Genomic DNA, 27,123 nt, shown 5'->3' on the forward strand with positions numbered 1-27,123 from the left:
AGAGAACAACAATTAAGAGGTGCCCCGGGGGTGGGGGTCAGAGTAATGGTCCATCTAGCCCCCTCTGCTGTCTCCAGCAGTGGTCAGTACCAGAGCTTCAGGGGGAGCGTGCAGAACTGGGTACTTAAAGGTTTCAGAGTAGCAGCGCTGTTACTCTGTATCTGCAAAAAGAACAGGACTATGGGTGGCACCTCAGAGACTAACATTTATTTGAGCATAAGCTTTCATGGACTACAGCCCACTTCATGGGTTGCATGCAGTGGAAAACACAGTAGGAAGGTATATATGTACACACACAGAGAGAACATGAAACAAGGGGTGTTACCATACACAGGCTTACAAGAGTGATCAGTTAAGGTGAGCTGTTACCAGCAGGAAAGGAAAAAAACTTTTTGTAGCAGTAATCAAAATGGCCCATATGCAGCAGTTGACAAGAAGGTGTGAGGACAGTGGGGGTGGGAAATAAATATGGGAAAATAGTTTTACTTTATGTAATGACCCATCCACTCCCAGTCTTTATTCAAGCCTAATTTAATGGTGTCCAGTTTGCACATTAATTCCAATTCAGCAGTCTCTCATTGGAGTCTGTTTCTGAGTTTTTTTTGTTGTAATATTGCGTCTGTTAGGTCTGTAATCAAGTGACCAGGGAGACTGAAGTGTTCTCTGCCTGGTTTTTGAATGTTATAATTCTTGACATCTGATTTGTGTCCATTTATTCTTTTACGCAGAGACTGTCCGGTTTGGCCAATGTACATGGCAGAGAGGCATTGCTGGCACATGATGGCATATATCACATTGGTAGATGTGCAGGTAAACAAGCTTCTGATAGTGCAGCTGATGTGATTAGGTCCTATGATGGTGTCCCCTGAATAGATATGCGGACAGAGTTGGCAACGGGCTTTGTTGCAAGGATAGGTTCCTGGGTTAGTGTTTTTGTTGTGTGGTCTGCACAGACACGCTCCTAGAATCCCAAGCAGGGGTATTCTATCTGCTCCCCAAGATCCATAAACCTTGAAATCCTGGACACCCCATCATCTCAGGCATTGGCTTTGCCCCCTGAGTTAGGCCAGAAAGAGCTGGCTTAGCCCAGGTGAGTCATAGGCAAGTGACTGGTGAAAGTAACTTAGTAATTGACAAGCACCGATAAAGAGAGGAGAATCTTACCTAGGGATCACATTCTGCTGCCATAAGACCATATGTTGACCTACCTCACTGACAGCAAGGTCGCCCACTTCTGAAAAGAATGGGCCATGTACTAAAGCTATAAAATCAGATACAATCTAATAGACAGGAATGGTCTTTAGTTCGAGCTTGTGTAAGGATTTGTTTTCTTATATTTCAAGTCTTGCCAATCACCCTTTATCTAATCTGGTGTAGATAAATTCTGTCTCTAATACTACAGACTTTGAAAACAACAAGGAAGGATCACAGGCAACAGCCACAGCTGGGCCCCCGGCTTTCACTTCTCATTGCTAGATTCTAGGAACCCCATACCCAATACCTAATTTATTAGTTTTCCTTTGGCTGAAGCAGGTAATGGGTTGGGAAGGAGATCGACTCTATTTAGACATGGAACTGGGGGAAATTTATTCTTTCCGTGCAACCCCCCCCCCCCCCCCCACACACACACTTCATAGCACGAGGGAGGTGCTGTGGGAAGCTGGGAACTCATTCCAGCAGTGAGTCAGGAAGGAAAGCTCTCTAGAAAGAGTCCTGTTGCTGAGAAGAGAACCAGAGGGGAGGTTGTCTTCTTTGCTCCCCAGCCCCGGCAGGAGTGAGCCATGCTTTACAAGTTTGCTTTGGACTTTGACTGATGAAAGCCCTTCTCTATTTATGTTTGCGCCTTAAAGGGGCAGGACATTATTTATGCTTACTGATGACAAAGTCCCCCACCACACAAAGGTGTTTAAATTGTGCCTTAGTATGCAAAATAGTGTCCTATGCCATTGGAGTCCTATCACCTGAAGCTAAAAGAATAATCCTTAACTGGAGTATGAGCAATACCTACCTCCTATATAGCTTTTCAGTGAGTAGCATCCAAACCCTGACCTGTTCTGGGACAATAACCCCTCCAGTTGGAAGCCCTGTGGTTAATGTAGGTACATCCTAGACATAAAAGGCAAATGAATCCATACTTAAATTGGATGAGCATCATGGATTATTTTTGCTTGGCAGCAGATACGTGGCTTATTTGAATAAAAAAACAACCACTTTTCAAATGAAAGTGTCTAAAGATCCAGTTCTTTTTTTATGCTCAGCTGTAATTCTACAGCTCATTCTGTTTAGATGTTCCTTTGTCACTATGTTCATGGGGAATGTGAACATAATCCATCATGTCCAAACAACTGTGTTTACATTTCTCTATCCATTAACAAAGGTAAGATCTAATTGCCAATGCAGCTTTCTCTTCCTACTCACTTTTCAAGAGACAGAACTAGCACCTTACAAACAGAGTTCAAAACAGCTACCAGTTTAGTAGTACATTGCATCTGACTTTCACGTAGCCCAAACTAAATGTCTTCAGTAGTAGGACCCAAGCAATTATATCAAGGGTGCTTATGAGGCCTGGAAGTTGTAGACAACACTGGTCTTTTCCACACCGCACTGGTTACAGGCCCAACTTGTTAGCAACTGCAAGCGAGGTCCTGACTGAAGCTAGTCACCGAACTAAAGAGATATGATTTGCAGTGTTGCAAATTATTCCCATCCTGGATCTCTCCTGAGCAGGGAAATTTAATCTGACCAAGAGGTCCTTGGTTCCAGTTCAGGTTTATGGACCATCTCTTAGCTCTCCTTCTAAGCCCTTCTATATTAAGTTAGATGGAATATAGGGGCTAAATATTAAACAGTGTTAAAAAAGGCCCATGGTTTGGTATGCAGAGCACTCAGCCTGCTCAGTGCCATGGCAAATACATAATTCAATTCATGCCACAGAGCAGAAGTTTATTGACTGAAACACACAAAAGGAAAATAATCCACAGGTAGTGAAGAGCACTGCCACTGAAATTGACTGTTTATGCAAAACAATCAATCAAAACCCAGCAAAGTCCCTTTTTGGAGACAGTGGAGATTGGCTGAAGTCTCTTATTCAGTCAGTCACACAGCGCTTCTCAGTAGGGAAGAAAGGGTTAGTGCTGTTGTTCAATTCCGAATAGGGAATAATCATCACTTTCCTGCTTTAGATAAATCGGGGACACACACAGGGAGAGGAGATAGTAGAGTAAAGCTGGGGGAAATTCAGCTTTTGTTGATGTTCTTGGGATACGGAGTGGCTGGTCTGGCACAGCTGTTGCTGTGGACCCTGGCTCACCTTCTGGGTCAGGGTCATCATCTGGTTGGTCTGCTCAGCCCCTCTCAATCAACTGGTCCTTCTCAGACTGGGAAATGCTGGATGGGCTGTCTCGTCTCACCAACCTGGTGCTGGGCAGTACAGCTGATTTCAGGATCAGGTGAAAAGCCAGGAGAGATAACATGGGAGGAAGATAGGGGGGCGAAAAGAAGTACACATGGGAGGGGAAGACAAAGCAGGATCTCACGTGTATCAGTTTGAGGTCCTCGCTTTTGCAGCACTGATGGTCAAGCATCCCTACTGGAGTATCAGTGTGTGGTATCAGGCAACAATCCTTCCTCTGCAGCTGCGGTGATGTCAGTAAGGTTTAGTCTCCCCTCTGAAGTCTCTTTAATAGTCCCCAAAGAGACGATGGGTGGAATAATCCAGCCACTCATTATTTTGTCCACCAAGCAGGCTTAATTTCCAACACACCGATTTTGGTTAACTGATTTCCAAACCTCTGTTCCTCTTGTTCCCCAGTCATAACCTTAACGCAGTCCTTCCGTGGGATCAGACAACTATTTCTGTTTAAATTAAGTCAGTTGGTCTAGCTCCTTCTCATATCTTTTTTAAACAGACCTTTATATCAAAGGTCATTGTAACAATTCATAAACCTTTACCTACTTTTCAGCAGTTAGGCTAACAATTAACAAAGGCATATCTGGCTGTGGGCTTGATTCAATCCCATTGATCTCAATGGACAGGCTTTCCATGAACATCACTGGACACAGAATCTAGTCCTAATGACTCTGCTTTTATTCCTGCTCCTTCACAAACAAGCTAACACACAGGTTCAAAGAAAATCACAGCGATTGCATGACTTTCAAATTGTACAACAGGATTCTGAAAGCTGAACAGAGCCCCTGTGTGACATCACACTCCATTTGATTTTATGAAAATATGCTAATGAGCGTGACTATAATGTAACTGGAATATGCTTCATGCAAAAGGTCTCTTGTAAGGTATCATTATAAAGCTTATAGTATCATTACAAAGCTTATAATCTACTGAGTGTGATCATCCTATTTATATTACTGTATCATTCTTGTATCTGAAACTAGAAATATGAAATATAACTCTGAGGTCCTATTGTAATTATGCAAAGTGTGGGCTATTAATGGTGGATTGGAATCCTGATGGCTCCCATCAACTAGGACAATTGACTGCAGATGGCTCTGTTTACTTGCAAGCCTTCTAGTGAGCGAGGCTAAGAAGAATGAAGGCTTGGGGGGTCTCACAGGACATGTGACCATGTCACCTGGTACTGGAATCCATCTTAAACCTGGTGCTTTTCCATTTAGGAGGGATGGGAACCCAGAAAGACAAAAGATTCCCACCCTGTGCCAAAGCTATAAAAGGGGGTGAAACAGAACAAAGGGGGCTAGTTACTACCTGAGCTGGAACTAACAAGGACTGTGCCAGGGGAAAGGATCAGGCCCAGACTAGGAAGGAGTCTAGTCTGTGAAAGAAGCTTATTGGAACATCTGAGGGTGAGATTTACCTGCATTTAGTTTCCTACTGTATTAGGTTTAGACTTGTGTGTTTTTGTTTCATTTTGCTTGGTAATTTACTTTGTTCTGTCTGTTATTACCTGGAACCACTTAAATCCTACTTTTTATATTTAATAAAATCACTTTTTACTTATTAATTAACCCAGAGCAAGTAATTAATATCTGGAGGTGCAAACAGCTGTGCATATCTCTCTATCAGTGTTATAGAGGGTGAACAATTTATGAATTTACCCTGTATAAGCTTTATACAGAGTAAAATGGATTTATTAGGGTTTGAATCCCATTCAGAACTGGGTATCTGGGTGCTAGAGACAGGAGCACTTTCTAAGCCATTTTCAGTTAAGTCTGCAGCTTTTGGGGGACATGGTTCAGACCTAGGTCTGTGTTTGCAGCAGGCTAGCGTGTCTGGCTCAACAAGACAGGGTACCGAAGTCCCAAGCTGCCAGGGAAAATGGGCTCAGAGGTAGTCTAAGCACATCAGGTGGCAGTTCACAAGGGGGTCTCTGTGACCCAGCCCATCACAGGTTCAAAGAAAATCACAGTGACTGTATGACTTTCCATTTGTACAGTAGGATTCCAAAAGCTGAACAGAACCTGTGACATTCCACACGGAGCCGACTGAAAGTCTGATATTCCTTGTCACCTTTGTGTTGCTACTGAAGAGCAGTAAAGTCTTTATCAAGATGAAAATGCGATCAAGAGGAATGAGCTGGGACCGTGCCCTATGTCTGCAAGCAGAGAGAAAGAGGGGAACACGTAGTCACATAAATGGAACCTACAGAATTCTTAAAATAAAAAGGATCCTGTCATTAATCAGATCCTGTTACGTTGTCAGATTCTACAGCTGTTTATTGTGTCCAAACCCACTTTGTATCTCACTGCACACACAGCGCAAAATCCCCTAATCCACAGTCTCGTAGGCTGCAAAAACTCATTGAGTCGTGGAAAGAGTTTGTCCCCTTGGAGAACACAGGAAATTCGTGTGGCTGTTGCAGGCATGCTGAGCATGAATGAGGAAATCTAACATCAAAATACAAACCAGAAAGAGAGAAACCCATGTGGGGTCGAGGGAGGCACATGGGATCAGACCCAGAAGGAGCCCACATGAAGAATCCCTACACTAAGCAGAGCATTGTAAAGAGGACTTTGATGTCAGTTTTACTCCAGGGATGGAATTCTGCAAGGATCGATTTTATTTTATACTGCAGAGGTTCCTACTGTAAAATCTAAAAACACAACACCACAGATATCCCTCATCAGCTGGTGGCAGCAAGGGCCCTTCACCCTGCTACAGAAATGGAAACCAACCCACTGTCACCGGTTTAGACTGTGCACCTTGTATGTAATTTAATGCAAACACAGCAGAAAGGATTCTGATGTTCTCTCCCTGATTACCCAAGGACTGAATTGTTATAGAGCTCTCCATACCAGTCTGTACTCCCAGCTCATGTTGTACCTACCCAGCATAGAATGTCCTTCAGGGGCCACAGACGGGATCCAGACAGATTAGGGCTTGCCAGGGGTTAGCTATCAGAAACTAGTGGCTATTCTGAAAGTCATCATGCACTAATGACTTTAGCCCCAATGAGCTCTTCTCCTTCCCACTAGATGTCAGCCACATAGCCCACACCATCTGCGCTCACTGGATGCAATCACACTCAACATAGGAAATCCATTTCAGATTGAGCGATACAAGGCCCTGGAAAAATCATGCTAAACTCCTAGTCTTAGTCCATATCAGAGGTTCTGGACCAGCCAGGCTGCTTCCAAAAGGGCTGGTCATTTCTCCACAGCAGCCAAACCCCACAGCCTAGAGCTCTCCCCATGGGGGGTTTATTTGTAACACAGCAACATGCTGTAGAACGGCTTCTCTTTTGTTGTGTTTGGGGCCATGATTCTTCACCCATGACCATGTCTTCCCCCAGAATCCTGGTACTGCTGCTACTGCCCCGAGAAGCAGCCCACAACCCGACTTGTGAGGGGAATTCATTTTATAGCTGCACAGTTGGGTAATAAACTCGGATGTCCTCAGAACGCAAAGTCTTACCTTTATTAGGGTCATGCAGTGGTTTCAGAGTATGGGCTCCCTTCACTTAACACAGGCCTTTCACCTCATGGGTGCTGCTGACAGAGTTGTCAACACTTAATTTTATGGTGAGACTCATGATACTGTGAATTAGAGACTTTAACCAATATCCTTGACAGCAAGGTTTGTAGCCCGGCGTATCAGACCCCTAGCTTAGGCCTTGTGAGTTCAGCAACTAAAGGAGGACTTGACACACTCCTTCAGAGGGTGACACAACTGTGTTAGACATCAGGAATCCTGGGTTCCAGGCGCGGTCTGGGGAGAAGAGGGTAGCTGATTGGTTAGCGGCAGAATGTGCTTTTGTTATCCTACCTGAAAGGCAGTGCGATGGAGCAGCTAAGAATTGGCTCTCTTATGGGACCATGAGTCTGGGTTCTTATTCCCGTCCGTGCATGCAGGGACCTGGTGTAATCACCGTGTTAACTATGAAATGGAACCGTAGCTCATACTTGGATGCCTGGCCTTGATCAGTAAGTGTGGAAGAGAAACACAAACCAGTCAGCAGCGGTGAGATCTGAACTCATGGCTATCGCCTCCCCAGTTCAGGGAACTTTCTCATACCTTACCGGGGTATTGGATAGAAGAGACTAGTGTCTCTCTCCCTTTCCCTCCTCCAACAGAGGCTTTATACCAGTGGATATGTTACATTGTCAGTGCTAAATGCAACTCCTCCCATCCCCCAAGCACCTACACCAAGCCTTCTGCTTTCTTCCCGGAGAGTCTGATTGGTCTGCAGTCTCCATCACTGCCTCCCACTGCCCCTGTCCCTGGTGAAAGGGATAAGCTGAGATGGAGTTCAGCCCATTTGGCTGTGACCAACCAGTGCCCGGCCCACTTGTATTTCATTGCCTCTGGCGAAAGCCGGAACAGGAAGCTGCTCACCTTGAAGAATGCAGGACTCCTTAGCCATACAGGATGTGGGAGCAACCCAGAACTGGCCTGTGATAAGGAGCCATAAAGGGGACCAAGGCTGAGACAATTCCCTGGGAATGTTCCTTTCTGGGGCGCCGGATGAAAAGGCTAGGGGGCAACTGGACCTTGCCCTGTTGTGTCAGTAAACAGTGCTGGATCGATGGGGGGAGGGATTTGGCAAGGTTTTGTCTGGAGGCAGATAAAGCTGGGGCTGCTTAGAGTCCTGGGCACGTGCTCCTTTTTGATCCAAGTTTGGAGGTTAACAGGGCAGCGAAAGGAAGGCTCCAGCCTTCTGGCAGTGCTTCCAACCTGTGATTGTGCCTGAACGGAGCAGCAAGCCCTCCTGTTCCCTTGGGCCAGTGCAGCCTTCACCAGGGCACGTTGAGAGGGTGGAGCAGCCTGATCCCAGTGTTCTGGAAACTCTGCTCTGCAGGATCCTAAAAGTTAGAGGGTAAAGCCCTATTAGCTCTCCTCTAGTCTACCACCAGCTGCACCCCCTTTCTCTCCAGCCTCCCAGACATCCACATACCCCCGCTCCCGTCCACACAAAATGCTGCTGCTGAATCTACTGTTTGAACCCCTCTCCTTGCTCCCCCTTCTGCTACCACATCATATTCAAACTTCTCCTCAGTGCCTCTAAAGCTCAGCAGAACTCTGCCCCACCCTGCTTACCCAGCCTGTCACCATTGCCACCTCTGCTCTGGTAGCGACGCCAGCGTCATCTGCCCCTGTGTCAGTTTCTCTCAAATATCTCCATGCCTTCTTCCACACTGCCCCCTCTGCATGGTCCAGCCTCTGTGACCTCTTCCTCTCTGGATTTAAATCCCTCTTGTAAAGCCACTTCTGCTGTGCTACTCGAGGGACTGAACTGAATCCAAACCATGAAGTCCAAGACACTGCGAAGCATCACCTTTCTCTGCCACTGGCCTGCAGGGTGACCTTGGACAGCAGTTTCAAGTTTTTAAAAAACTTGAAAGTTTTAAGCCAATCTCATGATTTTTTGGCGCTTGACTTGTGAGTTATAAATGCTTGGAGTTGGTGATATTAGCGGGCACTCAACACCCTCCCATACCCACAGATGCTGATTCAATTCCTTTAAAATGCAAACCAACCATAGAAAAATGAAACCTGGGAAGCAAATTACGAGATATGCCACTTCAGGCCAGGGAGTTTCCTTCAGAATAATCAGGGTTGCTTTTGTGTGACTCACAGAACTGTGCTAGGTGCATTACAGAACATACAAGGGTACGTCTACATTGAAAAAAAACTCCACAGCAGCATGTCTCAGAGCTTAGATCAGCTGACTCAGGCTTGTTCTTTGGGGCTAAAAATAACAGTGTGGACGCTCCGCTTGAGCTGGGATTTGCAACCCGGAAAGTGGGGAGGGTCTCAGAGCCTGGGCTCCAGCCCGAGCAGAAACGTCTACACTGCTATTTTTAGCTCCGTAGCTCAAACCTGAGTCAGTTGATACAGGCTCTCAGACTTGCTGCCATTGCTTTGGTTTTGCTGTGTAGATGTAGATTCCAGACTGAAACGTTCATGAGCTTAAAATAGAGAGAAAATGATACAACTACACAAGAAATCATTTCTTTTGGCTGTGAAATATTTAAAATAATATTTAATTTTTGATGTCAAGGGTTTAAAATAAATATTTAAGCAGCTGTAAATATAAAGACGAGCCCAGAGTCATTACATAATTCCTCACATGAAAACTGTCCCAGGGCGTTTTGTCTGCCCTGCTCTAAGTGATAAATGGTTTGAAGTTTATACATACACACAGGCATGCAAACAGAGAACAAACTCCAAATTTTAATGTGTGGAGTTTCTTTGTTGTGTAGGAGTTTTTTTGGTTTTGGTTTTTTATTTTGGTGGCAGTTCAGATCTTAGCTGGATACAGGACCTGTAAAAAAAACGATACACAAACATTAAGTCTCTAATGCAAAAATGCATAATTTGTAATAATATTTGTATAACTGCAGCACCTAGGAGCCCAGGGATGGGCACGGATCCCATTGTGCTAGGTGATGTACAAACACTGAACAGACTCTCCCTGCCCCCAAAGGGATCACAATCTAAGTATAAAACAAGAGAGGACAGATAGATACAGACAGAAAGGGGGATAAGGAAACAAGACACTATTAGTCAGCATGACAGGCGGTGGTATCAGCCCACCAGCAGTCCAACTGTTGTCAAGTTAATCAATTCATCATCATTAGAACTGGTTGGGAATTTTTCAATACATTTTTTTTTTAATTTTCACATAAAAACCCCACCTTAAGATCACGGAACAGCCAATAGGCTGGGGGCACTCAGCTGAGACTGGGGAAGCTAGATACAGGTCCCAGTTCTATCTAATTCAGAGCAAAGACTGGAACATGAGTTCCCCTTCCCAGGTGAGTGCCCCAAACCTCAGACTACTGGATATTTTGGGATGGGGAGGGGTGTTTGTGTAGGTTTTTCCCTCCTCCTTTTTTTGGGTGAAAACTTTCAAAAGGTCTCAGTTTTATCCCAGTGCAGAATGGGAAAATGTCTGGATTCTCAGCATTTTCAGGGAAAAGTTTCCCAGCCAGCATTAATCATAACCTCTATACTATACCAGTGAGGACGCAGCTATTCAATGGGGTTATTTGATATTAGATTCAAATCACCTGCTCTCCACATTGCCTTTTCCCTCCCCCCACAAAAAAAAATCTCTAAATATCTCCCGGAGCCATTCTCCATCAGACTGTACCAAGACGTAGGCAGGTCGTGTCACTCCTAGCGTCTATTTAACAGGATCATTGTGCACATGGTGAAATCAGTTTATTTCTATGGAGATAAACTGCACAGAGGGGGCAGTGTAATCTTGAATGTGCTAAACACAGTTCATTTTACTTGGAACAGGGAGTTCATATGCCTGCACTGTAGGTACTCTCTGTTACACAGGAACCTAGCGAAACTGATTGACACAAAGCCACATATCAAGATGCAACATCTCTCTAGACCAGCTAGAATACCCAGTCATCATACATAGAGCCCTACCAAATTCAGGTCCATTTTGGTCAATTTTCATGGTTTCTGATATTTAAATCTGAAATTTCACTGTGTTGTAACCATGGGGATGGGAGGGACAAGGAGGGGGTCCTAAGGCTATTGTAGGAGGGCTGCAGTCTTGGCCCCCTTACTCCTATGCTGCTGCCAGCAGAGCTGGGCGCTTGACCAATATCCATGGCGCTTCCTGAAGCCAGGGAAGGATCCTGGAGGTGGGTCTGACCTGGCTCTGGGAGTGGCCTGTGCAGAAGAGAAAGTCCTGTCCCTCCCCCACGTGACTGGGACTAGCAGTTGGTGCTCAGCGCACAGTCGCAGCCCCGCCTCCAGGCCCAGCACTCAGGAGTGAAAAGGGCCTCAGGCTGGCTGGCTTCAGAAGGGGGTATGTGTGGGTGTGTGTATCTCTCTCTCCCTCTCTCCACGGCGCCCCCTTAACCACGGGGCTCTGGGCAGTCACCCACATGCCCACCCGTAAGGCCAGCCAGCCCTCCCCTCCCCCATGTTGATAACACCTCCATACCATGCCACCTTCACTTCCATGCTGCCGCTGGAAGTGATACTGCCTTCAGAGGTGGGCTCCTAGCTGGCAGCCGCTGCTCTCCGGCTGAGCAGCTCTGTGATATCTAGTCTCCTCTACAATAGCAAGAATTCATGGGGGAGATCATATTTCACGATCCCTAATGAGTTTTTCACAGCTGTGAATTTGGTAGGACCCTAACCATATATGCTGCTACTTTGCCATAGCTTTTCGGAGCTCTACCTCCCACCTGACTCTTCTCACAGCAGCTGCACCACGCAAATCAAAATTCTGCTGATGCATAGGGACAGAGGGCACCTAGGAAGCTGATGCAAAGTCCTCTGAAGTCTCTGAAGGACTTGCCATTGACTTCAGAGGGGTTTAGATCAGGCCCCTAGCATGCAATGTAACAAACAGGGTGATGCTTGTTGTCTATCAGCAGCCTTGAGCACTGGTGTGGCGGAGAGCCTGGCAAATGCCACCCTGTCAAGGTTTAATGGCCACAGAAATACTGTAAGGCAGTGGTTCCCAAACTGGGGTTCATGAAATGTTACAGGGGGTTCTCGGAAAAAATTCCCTAACGGCGGACAGAGCTGTCCCTAGGGATCCCGGGGAGCACGGGGCCAGAAGCCTGCAGCCCCTGGACATCCAAGAGCTAAGCAGATCAAAGCAAGCCTATCACACTGAAGAGTTTTAAACTTCAAGACTCCTTATAAGAAATGGAAAGTGAGGGGGATATTTTTTGCTGTTTTTAAAATTAAATTGGCTGCTAGAGTTGATTTTAAATTATTATGAAGAACAAGTTTAAGCTTTGTTGTAATGTGCGTTGTTTGCCTGGACTGCTCAAGAGCTGAATGCTTGTGTAGGAGGAACTCTTTGAGTTGGCTTCTTAAATACCTTCATGCTGATTCACGTCTGATACTCCTTGATGAAACATAGGAGCCTTGTCTTATAACAGGCTTATTCAAAGTGATACAAGCTATGAAAGTGAGATCTTGGGAGAGTGTTGCCATTTTCATAATGTAATAAAAATACTGTAATGATAAATAATTAATAAACAGTGTGTAATAAGCATGCAATAAAACACATTTTATATTTCCAAGATCACAGCTTTTAGAATTTACACTCAGGTAAAGGAGAAAATCCCTGGAAATATTCATTTTTAAGATGGGGTTCGTGAGACTTGACGTGCTAGTGAAAGGGGTTCACAGGCTGTTAAAGTTTGGGACCCATCACTATAAGGTGAACTAAAGGGAAGAAAGGGACTGTAGCTGGGTTGCTGCAGCAGCAGCTCTCCCTGCTGATGACAGGTGGTTCATGCATGCTCCAAATCTAGCTGCTAGAGCGTTCCCCTTGCAAGCTCTGCTCTCCCATTGAGAGGAGTGTATATGGCACCACAGGGATTTGCGCAGCATTGCAGGAAGGTGTGCATAGCAGGGGAGGAAGGGGTATCCTATAAAGATCTGTCTGGCTTAGGGTTTTCTATAGCACCATTAGCACAGTATCTAAGCCCCCTCCCACTGCTCTCCTCATCCTCCTTCCCCCAGCACAGCACAGCCTGCTTGCAGTCCCAGGCAGGGAGGAAGGGGAATTGCCAAATTCCTGCCAGGGGAGAGTGGGGAGGGCATCTCAGGCAGAGATATTTGCAAGGGTTGGCCTGCCTGGGAGCACTTCTCCAACAAGCCGGCTAAACAGGTTTGCTAGTGCAGTAGCGGTGGGTGGATGTTGCTATGAAGGGACGGGATGAGATGCACCCACCTTCCATGCACATTGCAATGCGTCCTAAGGGAGCCTGTCCTCATACCGTCTTTCGTATCCTGTGTTGCACACCCCCAAGCCGAGCCGGATGGTAATTGGATCCTGGGGAGTCATTTCTGTGGGGACGGGAGGAACAATGCAAATACAGTTAGCTTGGGGGAGCAACAGCCAAGGTGGAGGCTGTGCTGATCATGAACCACTGAGTGGAGGAGCCTGTGACATTCCTTGGCAGAAGAGCCACACCACAGCGCAGCCCCTCCCACCTGTTCTTCCTCCCAGAGCATGCTGAGTCCTGCCTTGCTCCTGTCCTCTAGCCTCAGTCCAGATCCCTGCTGCTACACCCCCCATCCCTTAGCTTGATTTCTGACCCTTGGCTTGACTCCCCATTCTGTCTCTGTCCTCAGCTTTTTGGCTCATGACTCCAGCTCTGACCGCCTACATCCCAGTTTACGTCAGCACCCGGCTCTCTCCCACCTGCTGGGCAATGACCGAACATCCCCCCAAACCCTGCTCAAACAGAGCCCAGCCTACAATCCTCCTTGTGACTGATTTAACGTGCCCCCTGCCCTTACACCAAGTAGGGTTGGTGGACTGAGGTGACTGGGGCAGGTTGCCCTCATGATAAAAGGCCCAAACGTTTACTGACACCACCACATAATTCCCCAAAGACCCACAGACACATACTGGATGGCCCCTGAACCAAGACTTTCTCCTCAGAGCTCTCATGCACATGCGAGATGCCTCCGCTCCCATCTTTGGCTCAAACTCCAGCACATGAGCTCAGCTTCCCAGAGCTGCTTCCTCCTATCAGTTATCAACAGGGAGCAGCAAATCTCCGGGGCTCTGAGCCACGCAGCTTGAAAGGTGGGTAAAGAGCAGCTCCTGAGGCACTTTCTTGAAGGCCCCCCTCAGGCCCTGCAGCGCCATGGCTTGCTGAAAGGGACATGGCTGCTCCCCCTTCCCCATTCTGGTTTCCACCTCATGGGCCCCCCATGCCCATCCCAGCCTCCCAAATACCCCCTTGCTCAGCTCCACCCTGTGTGTCCACATCCCTGATTTTCATGTCTCTCTGGTGTGTCCCACCCCTGACTCTGCTTTGATCTCTGCACCTGCTCAGGCTTCCACATTTCCTTCCACCCACCTAGCTAGCTCTCTGCCTCCTCTCCCATGCAAGACCAGCTCTCAAGTTCCTCTTCACATGTCTAGCCCTGTGACCTCTGACCCCTCCAGTACCTTCTTGGCCCTTCAGAACTTCTCTCAGGGCTCTGCAGGCAGCTCTCTTGACCTCCAGGGTCCCATCTGGCTGGCCTGGGCTGTAAACGGCTGCTTCCACCACCAGTTCCTGGAAGCCACCATCCAGCAAGCACTGCATTCTCCTTAGTGCCCCTGCTGCCCGTTCTGGTTCCACCTGCTGGTGCTGCAGGTCTGACTGGATCATCACCAGTACAAGAGCAGCTGGCATGCAGGGAAAGAGATTCCGTAAGTTCCAGAGTGTTTCATCCAGGTGTTCCCACTGCATGAGCTGCCTGAGCGTGGCAGCTTGCCAGAGCATGAAGACCAGCTGCGGTTGCACCTCCTGCTCTTCCTCCTTGATTTCCTTCTTCCGGTGGGGTTTGGTCTTTAGGTTGATGCCTCTGAAGAGCTCCTGGGCAAAGTCCATCTGCACAAGCGGAGCTGCCTCATGTATATCATCCATCTCCATCACTAGCACCTGTCCATTCCGCCTGCCCACCGTGTCCAGCAGAGTCAGGAACCGCCAGTGCACTGGCTCTGCCAGGGAGCACACAGGCATCTCCCCTAGCAGCTCCGACTCCATATCTTCCTACCAGATTACAGCGTCACTAGAATGGCAAGGGGCTTGTTACAAGGCATGTAAGGGAAGCCTAAGCCAATATTTCTGTTGGAGTGGAAAGGGTGTGCAGAGAACAGCTAAGACAGTCAGTTCCAGCCCAGCTAAACAGACTCTCACTAGTTCAGAGTGAGCACATAAAACCAGCAGTGTAAACATTACAGCATAAGCTAGCAGCCCAAATCCAAGCCTCCCCAGCTAGCCTGAGCCTCTACCCATGCCACAACGTCTACAGTGATTTTTAGCATGTTAGCTCTGTTTCAAGTAGCGAGTCTCTTTACCGGGCTTGGGAGGCTTGCTTTCAGCTGCAGTGTAAACATGAACTGCTTCTTTGTGAGTTCAAATATTGTGGGTTTATTCAACAAGGGATCAGAAATCTTGCAAAGCGAAGAGGAAAAATGGGAACAAATGGGACCTTTCACCACTGAAGGATCCAAACATCGGTGTCATTGGCCATTTTTGCTGTGAGCTACCCAAGCCATTGGAGGTGCCGTGCATGGCTTTTCCATCGTCTACACCCACGCCCTGGGAGGCAGAGCAAAGAGGAATTGCCAGTCCAATTCAGACAGGAGCTCATCCAGCACAGTATGATTACCAACAGCACACAGGAACAAATGCTGCAGCAGAGTGGGTTAGAATCCAGGTGATATGAAAATATGGAACTCAGCCACTGGGAAATTTCTTACTAACTTCTTCAGGTGGAGGCTGGCTTATGGCTGGAAGCATAACAATACCTATCATCCTCCCCAGCCCCTCTTTAAAAAAATCCTATCTAATGGAGCCTGCTCATGTCAAATCCTGGTAAGCTCTTGGACTCGGATATTTTATGGGAGAGAATTGCATAGGTTTGTTTTGCTTAAAAGAAAAACTATCGGTTTTAAAATTGTTGCCTTTCAGTTTCCTTGAGTGTCCCCGTTTTCAGAGTAAGAGAAGCCCGTCAGGGAAAGCAGATTTAATATTCTCTGCATCTCTCTATCCTCTCCTCTTTGTTGCCTCTATAAACATCTTAAACTTCTCACTCTCTCCTCACAGGCCACATAGCTAATTATCTGATTTATCACTTCTGACCAGTGTTTAATTTCTCCTATATGTTTTAAAAGAGATGACATTTAAATAGCATGAGAGACAAGGAAGAGCCCAGAAGTTCTCGCTTCAGGACCTCAGACAAGGTGAAAATTGGCTATTGCATACACTCTGCTACCCTGCCTCCACAGGCAGAGGGGCGATAATATGACTCTCCTCTAACAAGGGAGGTTGGGAGACAAACTCATACTTCTCACACCAGAAATAGACCAGAAGGTGAATTATACACATTCCACTACATGCGTCTGACGAAGTGGGTATTCACCCACGAAAGCTTATGCTCCAATACATCTGTTAGTCTATAAGGTGCCACAGAACTCTGTCACCTTATACACATTCTGTCACTCACCAGGAAAAGGACACTTAAAAGCAGCAGTTCCACTGCCAGGTTAAAAAGTCTCTGATTCCACAAGCATGGACAGAGGGCTACATTTCACTAACACAATGTAACGGTTGATTTTCAGCATCTTAAACAGGGTTAGTGTACCTACTGCAACTTAAGGCCAGTTCTAAGGTAATTTACCTGTGTTACCATCTAGAGAAGAAAGCTGTTTCTAGTGGTCTCGCAGTCAACCAGTTTGCAGTAGGCAAATTTGCTGGTCAACTGTATGTTGATTGGCCAGGTTATCTCTGATGTAACAATCCCACCCTTTCCCAGAATGACCTGTTAGTCTTGAAATCAAAACTTAACATTACTTAACATTTGTATTATGGTTAATGCCTAGTGGTCCTGACTCAGGGCCCTAGTGTGCTAGGTACCTTACAGCAACAGCTTCTGCCCCAAAGAGCTTACAATCCATTTTCTTCCCCGCATGTTTAACAAACCCAGTCTTGAACATACATGAAGAAATAAAGCAAACGCAGCATATTGATTTTAAGTCAGTTTTGAGAATGGAGAGAGATCACTAGTGGTGGTTTTATAGTAAAGGGAAATCATGCCTCGCCAATCTATTAGAATTCTGAGGAGGTCAACAAGCATGTGGATCAAGGGAATCTAGTGTACTTAGATTTTCAGGAAGACTTTGACAAGGTCCCTCGCCAAAGGCTCTTATGCAAAAGTAAGCTGTCATGGGATAAGAGGGAAGGTTCTCTCATGGATTGGTAACTAGTTAAAAGATAGGAAGCAAAGAGTAGGTGAATGGTGTTTTCAGAATAGAGAGAGGTAAATAGTGGTGTCACCGAAGGGTCTGTTTGTACGGGGCCCAGTCCTATTCAACATATTCATAAATGATCTGGAAAAAGGGGTAAACAGTGAGGTAGCAAAATTTGCATTTGATACAAAACTACTCAAGATAGATAAGACCCAGGCAGACTGCAAAAAGCTACAAAAGAATCTTTCAAAACTGGGTGACTGGGCAACAAAATGGTAGATGAAATGTAATGTTGATAAATGCCAAGTAATGCACATTGGAAAGCATAATCCCAACTATACATATAAAATGATGGGTCTAAATTAGCTGTTACCACTCAAGAGAGATCTTGGAGTCATTGTGGATAGTTCTCTGAAAACATCCACTCAATGTGCAGCGGCAGGCAAAAAAGCAGAATGCTGGGAATAATTAAGAAAGGGATAGATAATAGGACAGAAAATATGTTGCCTCTATATAAATCCATGGTACGCCCACATCTTGAATACTGTGTGCAGATGTGGTCACTCCATCTCAAAAAAGATGTATTGGAATTGGAATAGGTTCAGAAAAGGGAAACAAAAATGATTAGGGCTATGGAACAGCTTCTGTATGAGGAGAGATTAATAAGACCGGGACTTTTCATCTTGGAAAAGAGACTAAGGGGAGATATGATTGAGGTTTATAAAATCATGACTTGTGTAGAGAAAGTAGATAAGGAAGTGTTGTTTACTACTTCTCATAACACAAGAACTAGGGGTCACCAAATGAAGTTAACTGGCAGGTTTAAAAAAAAAAAAGTGTTTCTTCACAAAATGAAGTCAACCTGTGGAACTCCTTGCCAGAGGATGCTGTCAAAGCCAAGACTATAACAGGGTTCAAAGAACTAGATAAATCCATCAGTGGCTATTAGCCAGGATGGGCAGGGATGGCGTCTCTAGCCTCGCTTTTTTCAGAAGCTGGGAATGGGCAAGAGAGGACTAATCACTTGATTGCCTGTTCTCTTCATTCCCTCTGAAGCACCTGGCATTGGCCACTGTTGGAAGACAGGATATTGGGCTAGATGGACCATTGTTATGACCCAGTATGGCCCTTATGCCTTTAAATAAAGAATTTTTTTGTTAAAAGTCTAGTGGATAACCAATATCTAACAATCCAGGAAAACAGCAAGTCAAGACTTGTGCAGAGGAAACATGCACTGTGGTGATGGAGAAGGAAGGGGTGTCAAACAGGAGGCAGGTGTGGAACTAAACTACATAAAGTGGAAGTGACTTAAGCAGTAGGTGAGAGCCACAGAGGACTGTTCAGGGAGGCCGAAGTCCTGTTGCTCGTGAATATCTCAAGAAGCCGCAACACCTTTAAATGTGAGCTGAACGAATCTGAATCTTGGCGAATAAATTAAGTTCTGTATTACACCTGAAATTACAAACTGTAACTGTACAGAACTGTACTATCTACATCGATTTGTCAGAAGAATCAACTAGTGCAAGAGAAACAAACTTCGAGCTTTCATTTTAGTAAGCCAGCAAAGTGTCTTTCAGATCCTGTATGCAAGCTGCGTTTGTTTTCAGTTTACATGCACAATTTTGAGATGTGAAATTTTTATTGAAGAGCACTCTTAGACGCCATGATGGGAGTTACAGGAAAAAAGCCACAGGTAGGTAACTAACAGCCACAGAAATGAAAATAGATCACAATTAAAGGTAATTTTCTCTTTTGATGCTTTGGTCAGTAACAAATCCAATTCCTCCCCTTATCATCTGCTATTACTAGATTATTGTCCTGTTTTGTGGATTATGTAACACTTGTTGTAGAAACAACTGAAAGTGAACTAGCTATCCCCCACAACAACTGAAGGTCATAAGAAATCATTAAAAACAAAACCGAACAATTTCTGAATTTTATTTTTAGTAAAAATTTAGATCCTAGATGGATACAGCATCTGTAAAACAAAAACAACAAAACAATCAAGTTAGAGATTGTGTTACTAAACTAAAACGTTAACACATATTTTAATAGGAGTACTCGCGGCACCTCCTGTTATTTTTGCGGATACAGACTAACACGGCTGCTACTCCGAAACACATTTCTAATTAATCCTTCTCTAAACACCCACGCAGATAGCTAGTAGTTTGCACAGATCATTCTTTGACAGATTACTGCTCTAGTGGATGGAGGGAAGCAGGTGTGATAGATCTTGATTTTAGTAAGGTTTTTGATACAGCACTACCTGACATTCTCATTAGCAAAGGAGGTCTATACAAAATTACTGCAAGGTAGGGTGCACCACCATACTCAAAGAGTAGTTACCAATGGTTGACTATCAAACAGGGAGGGGGTATTTGGGGGTGGGGTCACGTAGGGGTCAATCCGGGTCTGGTACTAGTCAATATTTTCCTTCATGATTTGGATAATGGACTACCCAAATAAATATGCTTACATAATTTACAGGTGACTCCAATTTCTAGCTGTAATGGTAGATAAGCTCCAGAATAGGCTTACAAGGCAGGATGTGGAATCCTTAGCATTTGGAGGTTTTTAAGAAAAGGTTGGGCAAACTCCTGTTAGGAGCGGTCTAGATTCTCTTGGCCCTGCCAGAGCAGGGGGCTGGACTAGATGACCTCTCAAGATACCTTCCAGCCTAACATTGCCATGATGTAATGATGATTCTACATCAGCAGTGGGCAAACTTTTTGGCCCAAGGGCCACACCGAGGAATAGAAATTGTATGGCAGGCCACGAATGCTCACAAAATTGGGGTTGGGGTGCAGGAGGGCGTGAGGGCTCTAGTTGGGGGTGCAAGCTCCAGGGTGGGGCCAGAAATCAGGAGTTCAGGGTGTGGGAGGGAGCTCTGGGCTGGGGTGCGGGAAGGGGTGCAGGCTCTGGATGAGGGTGTGGGTTCAGAGGGTGGAGATGAGGGGTTTGGGATCAATGGGTTTGGAGGGCGGGATGGGAATCAGAGCTGGGGCAGGGGGTTGGGGTGCAGGGAGAGGCTCAGGGGTGCAGGCTCTGGGCAGAACTTACCTCAAGCGACTCCCGGAAGCAGCGACAAGTCCCTTCTCCAGCTCCTAGGTGGAAGCACAGCTAGGCAGCTCTGCACACTGCCCCATCTGCAGGCACCACCCCTGCAGCTCCCATTAACTGTGGTTCCCAGGCAATGGGAGCTGTGGGGGCAGCAGGCAGAACAGAGCCCCCTGGCTGCCCCTATGTGTAGGAGCTAGAGAGGGGCCATGCTGCTGCTTCCAGGAGCCGCATGGAGCGTCCCCCGACCCTGCTCCATGGCTAGAGCATCAAAGTAGGGAAAGCCCCAGACCCCACTCCCCAGCGGGAGTTCGAGGGCTGAATTAAAATGGCTAGTGGGCCAGATCTGGCCTGTGGGCCATAGTTTGCCCACCCCTGTTCTACACAAAAGAATGGAAGAGCACAGAACATGGTTCAATCTTTGGGAAGTGCTCTTTGCGGGAGTAGCCCATCTTCCATCCTAGCTGGGGGGAATGAGAGGATAGCTGCTCTCTTTTGCCCAGCTGCAATGAAGGATAGTACTTGTGCTCCTCCAACAGTGGTTTTTCTATAGGATAATGAAAGCTGAGCAGGGTCACATCTCACTCTGATACTGTTCTTGACAATACCACTAAGATGACAGTGTGTATAGGAGCAACAGTTTGACTGGTGACACAAAAAGCCAAGGAGGAGGTTCTCCTGGAGGTGCATGGGTAACAGCACATGTGAGTTTTGGGTCCATGACCAGACTTGGGAGAGATTCATTTAGTCCCCAGCCAGAAGCAGGGCTGATATGGTGAGGACATTTGGGGAAGATGAGGGAAAGAAAAATAAAGACCTCAGAACACCCTGACCACCAAAAAAGGGGGAGTGGACCAGGAGACAGAAAATAAGGCTGGGGGAGAGAGGAGAAGAAAAAATTAGGTGTACAAAGTTTGAGGGAGAGGGAAGGAAAGCAAGAGTAAATAACCTTTGAGGGGTGATAACAGTGAAGTTAAACCTTTCCCATTGCCAGAGTACATGTCCCAACATGCACCTATCACAGGCCCTGTGGAAGATGCACACTGGAAACAAGGGAAAGGGAATTTTTGTATATTTCCCCATACCAATGTAACATTTTCTCAGCTGTCAGGAAAAAGAATTCCCTACTAGAGTACTGTACTCACCACTCTGATTCTGTGTCCAATGGCTTTAGCAGGAAGGTTGGACCGGAACTTGGCACGAACCATGCCACTGTTTCCATGTGCACGCGTTACCTTCCCCCAAATCACTCGTGTTCTGTTGGGCTTCCCACCAGGAGTCACGGTGTTGCTAACAAACAGAAGACTGTTAAATCCTGGGCATTCCACTCCTAACCAAGTGCCGGTCTACTTAAAGCAACAGTGGCAGGGTAAAAACACCGTCTTTTAAAATAAGTTTCATTCCCTCTATCATCATGGCTCCCTTGGAATAGTCAAACTGAAAGTTTAGAAACATTTATTTGGTCACCCCTAATGCAGATATGCTTTCATCCAAGCTGACAGAAATGCACATTGTGAAGAGATTTTTTCAGTGATCTTATTAGCATGAGGTTGTGATGTTTGGATTGCAAATTCAGCAGGGGAACAGGTTTAAACCCAAATATAAAAGTACGAAAACATGTCTGTAAATTTGTTCCAACGAGCTGTGGGTGGACCTAACAGTGTCGTTTTACAAAACACCCTTCAAGCAACAGTCTTCTACCTGTCTTATATTAATTCAGTAATTTACAGAATTAAATCAAACTAAAATAGATGTAAGACAGTTGGCAAACTTGTTGAATTGTGTCCCCGGAGATCTGTACCAATTTAACTAATTCAGTTAGTTAAACCAGTGCAAGTTGTATGTGTAGATCCTCCTCCTATCTCTTAGCACTAGTCTACACTGCAAATATGCCTTGTGTGGTTGCAGCAGAGCTCTAAACAAAAAAAAACAAACCACCCCCACAAGGAGCACAGCTCCCAGTGCTGGGGCACTGTTTACACCAGTGCTTTACTGCACTGCAACTTGATGCACTCAGAAGGGTGTTTTTTCACATCCCTGAGTGAGAAAGTTGCAGCGCTGTTAACTGCCAGTGTAAACAAGCCCTTAGATTTACCTTTCAGAGCTGATATGTCTGGGATTTGCAGGCTTCAATCACTCCCCTCTGATGCATTCCAAACACTGTATCTATTTCAAGTACTGGTACTAACTGGGAAAAGTATTCTGCCTAGTGATTTACTGGATGATTTGCAAATAATGATATAATACATATTCAAGCAAACAGTATTACACATTAGAATTCTATTTCTACATGCATGTGGGTCAAACTGCTAAATGTAAACCTAACAGCATAATTTTGTTTTTATAATTTCAAAACACAGTATTCTCATATGCCTCAGCAGCTTACAAATGAGAACTAATAGCTGTTTATAACTCAAAACATATAGCTTCTGGGGTGTCAACAATACAATATGAAGTATGCCAGTTTCACATTTGACAGCATGGTGAAATACAGATTATTTCCCCTCAATATGCAATAACCTTAGTGTTCACTATCTTTAGGTGCAATCTAAACCACTGGGAGCACAGCACAGTTTAAAGCCATATGCAACAGTAGCTACAATTCACATCATGTAATAAGTCACTAACCCATCCCCAGACCACCTGCAAGAAAAATCAAAACCCTCACACAGCCCAACCCACTTCTATTAAAACACGAAAAGAGAAACATTCTGCTGTGTGTGTCTGGCAAACTATCAAAGGGAAGAAGAGGGCTTCCCACTAAGCATGCCCTGATTCCCTCAACCCTTCTAGATGTATTAACCTAGAAGTTATCAGTTTGAGTGACTCCAGTGACTAACTGTAGAGGAAAAGGAGAGGTTTCCAAGATGTTCAGGTCCAAACCAGAACCTTGAATTCCACCCAGACACATAATGAAAGCCAGAATGGTCTCTGGAGCACAGGGAAAAAGCACTCGCTGTATGAAACATTCTAAATGGGAAACCACATTCTGGACTAGTTGTGCCCTAAAGGAGTTGTTTTCAACCTTTTTTCATTGTGGACCCCCTAAAAAATTGCAAATGGAGGTGCAGACCTCTTCGGAAATCTCAGAAACAGTTTGCGGGCCCTCAGGGGTCCGACCACAGTTTGAAAGTCACTGCCTTAATCTAATCAGGAGGCAACAAAGGTACAGATATCTGCACCAAGATCCACGTCAATAGAAAAAGTCAACCTGCTATGCAAGCAAAGAAGGGAATAATCCCAAATTTACAAACCTACAGTACTTCTGGGGCATCTATCAGCAGCAGCAATGATGGTGATCAGATATATGCACACGCAGAAGCAGATGATAATTTATTAAATCCCTTCAGGTTACAAAGCAAACCCTCACTAAAAGGGGATTATATTAATTCTGCCACTTAAAGCACTGAAGTATCATCACAGTGAAGGACACGTCAGTCCAGTCCAAATACTGACTTAACTTCAGTTCATACCAGGTGAGAAGACTCAAGCACAACCCATCACTCTCACCAGAACCATTAGCCTTCTAACTCAGCATTTCTACAAGACCAATCATAGTGATGTTTACACATTACCATTTAATACCCAAATTAATTTGGTACCAAGAATTGTGAAAGCGAAAATGAAATCCCAAAACGGAACCCAGTCCTGCACAATTCTACTTGGCCATTTTGTTTCACCATTATCATGGCAACAGGTATGCAAATAAATTTTCATGAAAATAAATTTTCATGAAAATAAATTTATCAGGCCACAATTTTTACAAGGCCTGTTTAGCATAACAAGAAATTCAGTTACTTACTTTTTAGCTTTGTATACATAGGCGCATCTTTTGCCCAAGTAGAATTCAGTCTCATCACGGGCATAAACTCCGTCAATTTTCAGAAGGGCAGTGTGCTCCCTTTGGTTTCGGAGGCCACGCTTATAACCAGCAAAAATGGCTTTGGACCACAGTCTAGGAAACACAGAGCGTATTAATGAATTGCCAACCACCAAAGCATATTGCATGTGAATAAGTTTTCTGAAAAAAAAAAACCTTTCTGAAATAATTAGATACTGTGCTAGTAGAAAGCATATAGGGGAAAAAGGAACAGTGTTTCACTTGAGCAAATACCCCCACGTTCACAAAGTGCAGCTTCTTTAGCACAAGTCATCAGTTATAGAAATCCTATATAGCCTTTTCCTTCCTTCCTTTTTTGTACTAGAACCATTTCTAAAAAAAAGTTTTTAAACACTTGTCACAACATCCAAAAGGGATAGATAGTATATTCCATACATGGTGAAATAGATTAAGGAACTTGGGGTCTGCTGTGCCACAAAAGTCACCATGTCAAACAACATAGTTAAAATGTTCTCTCTCAGAGAGAACATAACCATGTCCACTGTGACCAGTTCAAGTCTTTAGCACAATTCAGGACACTTAAAACATGTTTGAGGTCCTCAATGTTGATAAATGCAAAATAATACACATTGGAAAACATACACATATAAAAGTTGGGGTCAAATTAGCTGTTACCACTCAAGAAATAGATCTTGGAGTCATTGTGGATAGTTCTCTGAAAACATCCACTCAATGTGCAGCAGCAGTCAAAAAAGCTAACAAGATGTTGGGAATCTTTAGGAAAGGGATAGATAATAAGACAGAAAATATCATATTGTCTCTATATAAATCCATGGTAAGCCCACATCTTGAATACTGTGTGCAAATCTGGTCACCACATCTCAAAAGATATAATACATATTGGAATTTGAAAATGTACAGAAAAGGGCAATAAAAATGATTGGGGGATGGAACATCTTCCATAAGAGGAGCGATTAATAAAAAAAGGATCTTTCAGCTTGGAAAAGAGACAACTAAAGGGGGATATGATAGAGGTAAAATTGTGATTGGTGTGGAAAAAGTAAATAAAGAAGTGTTATTTACTCCTCCTCCTAACACAAGAATTAGGGGTCACCAAATGAAAATTAATAGGTAGCAGGTTTAAAACAAAAGGAAGTATTTCTTCAGACAAACTGTGGAACTCTTTGCCAGAGGATGTTGTAAAGGCCAATATTTTTAACAGTGTCCAAAAAAGAACTATGTAAGTTCATGGAGAATAGGTCCATCTGTGGCTATTAGCCAGGATGATCAGGGATGCAAAACCATGCTCTGAAGTGTCCAGCCCAAAGGTAAGCAACCTTTCAGAAGTGCTGTGCCAAGACTTCATTTATTCACTCTAATTTAAGGTTTCGCATACCAGTAATATATTTTAACATTTTTAGGTCTCTTTCTTTAAGTCTAATATATATATATATATATATATATATATATATATATATATATATATATAACTAAACTAGTGTTGCATATAAAGTAAATAAGGTTTTCAAAATGTTTAAGAAGCTTCATTTAAAATTAAATTCAAATGCAGAGTCCCCCAGACTGGTGGCCAGGACCCGAGCAGTGTGAGTGCCACGGAAAATCAGCTCGCATGCCGCCTCTGGCGCACGTGCCACACGTTGCCTACCCCTGATCCAGCCTGTGTTTGCCACAAGCTGGGAATGGGGGAGACAGGATTTATTATTTGATGATTACCTGTTCTGTTCTTTCCCTCTGAAGCACCTGGAACTGGCCACTGTCGAAAGACAGAATACTGGGCTAGACAGACCACTGGTTTAACCCAGTATGGTTGTTTTTATGTTCTGAAAAACTATGTTTAAGGAATTATGCTATAAAAGGAGTTTCTTAACATGGTTATTTTTACAGTAGAAATCTGTCCAGGCTGCACTTAAATCCATAACCGAACTGTAACATGGGTAATTGTATATGCAGTTTGCATCCATGAAAAAGACAAGCAGCTTCCAACTGTAACACAATTAATAGGTTGCAATCACATTCTAACAACTGTTGACAGACAAGGCCAGTTACTATGTCTGTGACCTAATTATCCAGTCCTACTTCCTGTCTGTGCATAGCACCCTGCAAAGTGTGGTGCGCTGTGTGGAAAACTGTGCAGCAGCATGGGATAGGAGTCTAGAGGTCCAAGAACGTACTGATTCAAACACAAATGTGCCGTGTAACAGGTATGGCAAAATTTTATAGCTGACAGATGTTTGGGATGGGAAGAACAATATTGGTTATGACAACCACATCACAACAGAGGGTCAGAGCTTAGATATGTTTAACACAGCACATTCTACACCTGAGATGGTGATACAGAGAGGAAACGTGAGAGATTTATGAAGCCCCCCAGCCAGTGTAACGTGTCCAGCGACGGTAAAGGATAAAGGAAGTTTTCAGAGCCCATCGCTCACCTCCCAGACATGGTGTCGTCCTGAAGTCCTGCTCCCAGCAGGCCTGAGAAGCACAAAAAGCCTTTAGACTCCCCACTAGGGAATTTAGCGCCGAACGGTATCAGCCCCCCGCAGCGGCCGGCACGTCCCAAGAGCTCCCAGGGGACCCCCAGACTAGGTGGCTGGAGAGAGGAGCAGAACCAGGGGCTCCCAGCTGGACCCCGCCCGGTGGAGGCGGAACTCGGCTTTGCACGGGCCGGCTACCTTAGCCAGGCCAGGCCCCCACCGCGCGGGCCTTATCAGGGCAGCCGCCCCGCGATGTCCAGGCAAGGGGCCTCCCCCAGCGGCCCCTCTCGGGCGAGTCAGAGCCGGCTCAGCCCGGGGCCTAGCACCATCCGCCCCGCATCGGCTTCATCCCGCCGCCTGCCCGCTCCACACGGCCCCCTCTCCACAGCCCAGCCCCCGCCGCACCTGCTCCCGCCCCGCAGTGGAGGGAGAAGCCGCTTAACCGGCCCCGCTACCTTCGCTCCCGAACTCACCCCCGCGCCTCCGGCCCAAGATGGCGGCGAAAGGGAGAGCGGCCGCAAAGCACGCCGGGATATGACATTGCAAGGACCCTTTAGGCGAC

The 27,123-nt window shown here is 45.4% G+C and overlaps 2 protein-coding genes across 3 annotated transcripts; both read right to left on the bottom strand.

The window, feature by feature from the left end:
• Window positions 1–9,441: 9,441 nt before the first annotated feature.
• Window positions 9,442–15,829, bottom strand: LOC127056269 (uncharacterized protein C2orf72 homolog). The gene is made up of 3 exons (XM_050963847.1): window positions 14,376–15,829; window positions 13,143–13,258; window positions 9,442–9,740 (listed from the first exon to the last, which is right to left on the bottom strand). The coding sequence occupies exons 1-2, from the start codon at window positions 14,956–14,958 to the stop codon at window positions 13,167–13,169; spliced, it is 675 nt and encodes a 224-aa protein (XP_050819804.1). The 5' UTR covers window positions 14,959–15,829; the 3' UTR covers window positions 9,442–9,740; window positions 13,143–13,166.
• A 3,258-nt stretch (window positions 15,830–19,087) lies between these two features.
• RPL35A (ribosomal protein L35a) lies at window positions 19,088–27,117 on the bottom strand. 2 transcript variants are annotated; one of them, XM_050963851.1, is made up of 4 exons: window positions 27,035–27,117; window positions 24,025–24,177; window positions 21,368–21,512; window positions 19,088–19,143 (listed from the first exon to the last, which is right to left on the bottom strand). In XM_050963851.1, the coding sequence occupies exons 1-4, from the start codon at window positions 27,100–27,102 to the stop codon at window positions 19,120–19,122; spliced, it is 390 nt and encodes a 129-aa protein (XP_050819808.1). In that variant the 5' UTR covers window positions 27,103–27,117; the 3' UTR covers window positions 19,088–19,119. The 2 variants fall into 2 exon arrangements, with proteins under 2 accessions (XP_050819808.1, XP_050819809.1); XM_050963852.1 differs by lacking the exon at window positions 27,035–27,117 and adding an exon at window positions 26,517–26,552.
• Window positions 27,118–27,123: the final 6 nt, after the last annotated feature.

This window comes from Gopherus flavomarginatus, chromosome 8, assembly GCF_025201925.1.
Source record: "Gopherus flavomarginatus isolate rGopFla2 chromosome 8, rGopFla2.mat.asm, whole genome shotgun sequence".
Lineage (NCBI taxonomy): Eukaryota > Metazoa > Chordata > Testudines > Testudinidae > Gopherus > Gopherus flavomarginatus.

Excerpts from the sequence above, each read along its gene's own strand:
- LOC127056269 (XM_050963847.1), bottom strand. The coding sequence starts at position 14,958 with ATGGAGTCGGAGCTGCTAGGGGAGATGCCTGTGTGCTCCCTGGCAGAG. Across the intron at positions 13,259-14,375 it reads AGTTCTGAAGGGCCAAGAAG|AAATGACTCCCCAGGATCCA; the intron begins GTACTGGAGGGG and ends CCGTCCCCACAG.
- RPL35A (XM_050963851.1), bottom strand. The coding sequence starts at position 27,102 with ATGTCATATCCCGGCGTGCTTTGCGGCCGCTCTCCCTTTCGCCGCCAT. Across the intron at positions 21,513-24,024 it reads TATGTATACAAAGCTAAAAA|CAACACCGTGACTCCTGGTG; the intron begins GTAAGTAACTGA and ends TCTGTTTGTTAG. Across the intron at positions 19,144-21,367 it reads TTGGACACAGAATCAGAGTG|ATGCTGTATCCATCTAGGAT; the intron begins GTGAGTACAGTA and ends TTTGTTTTACAG.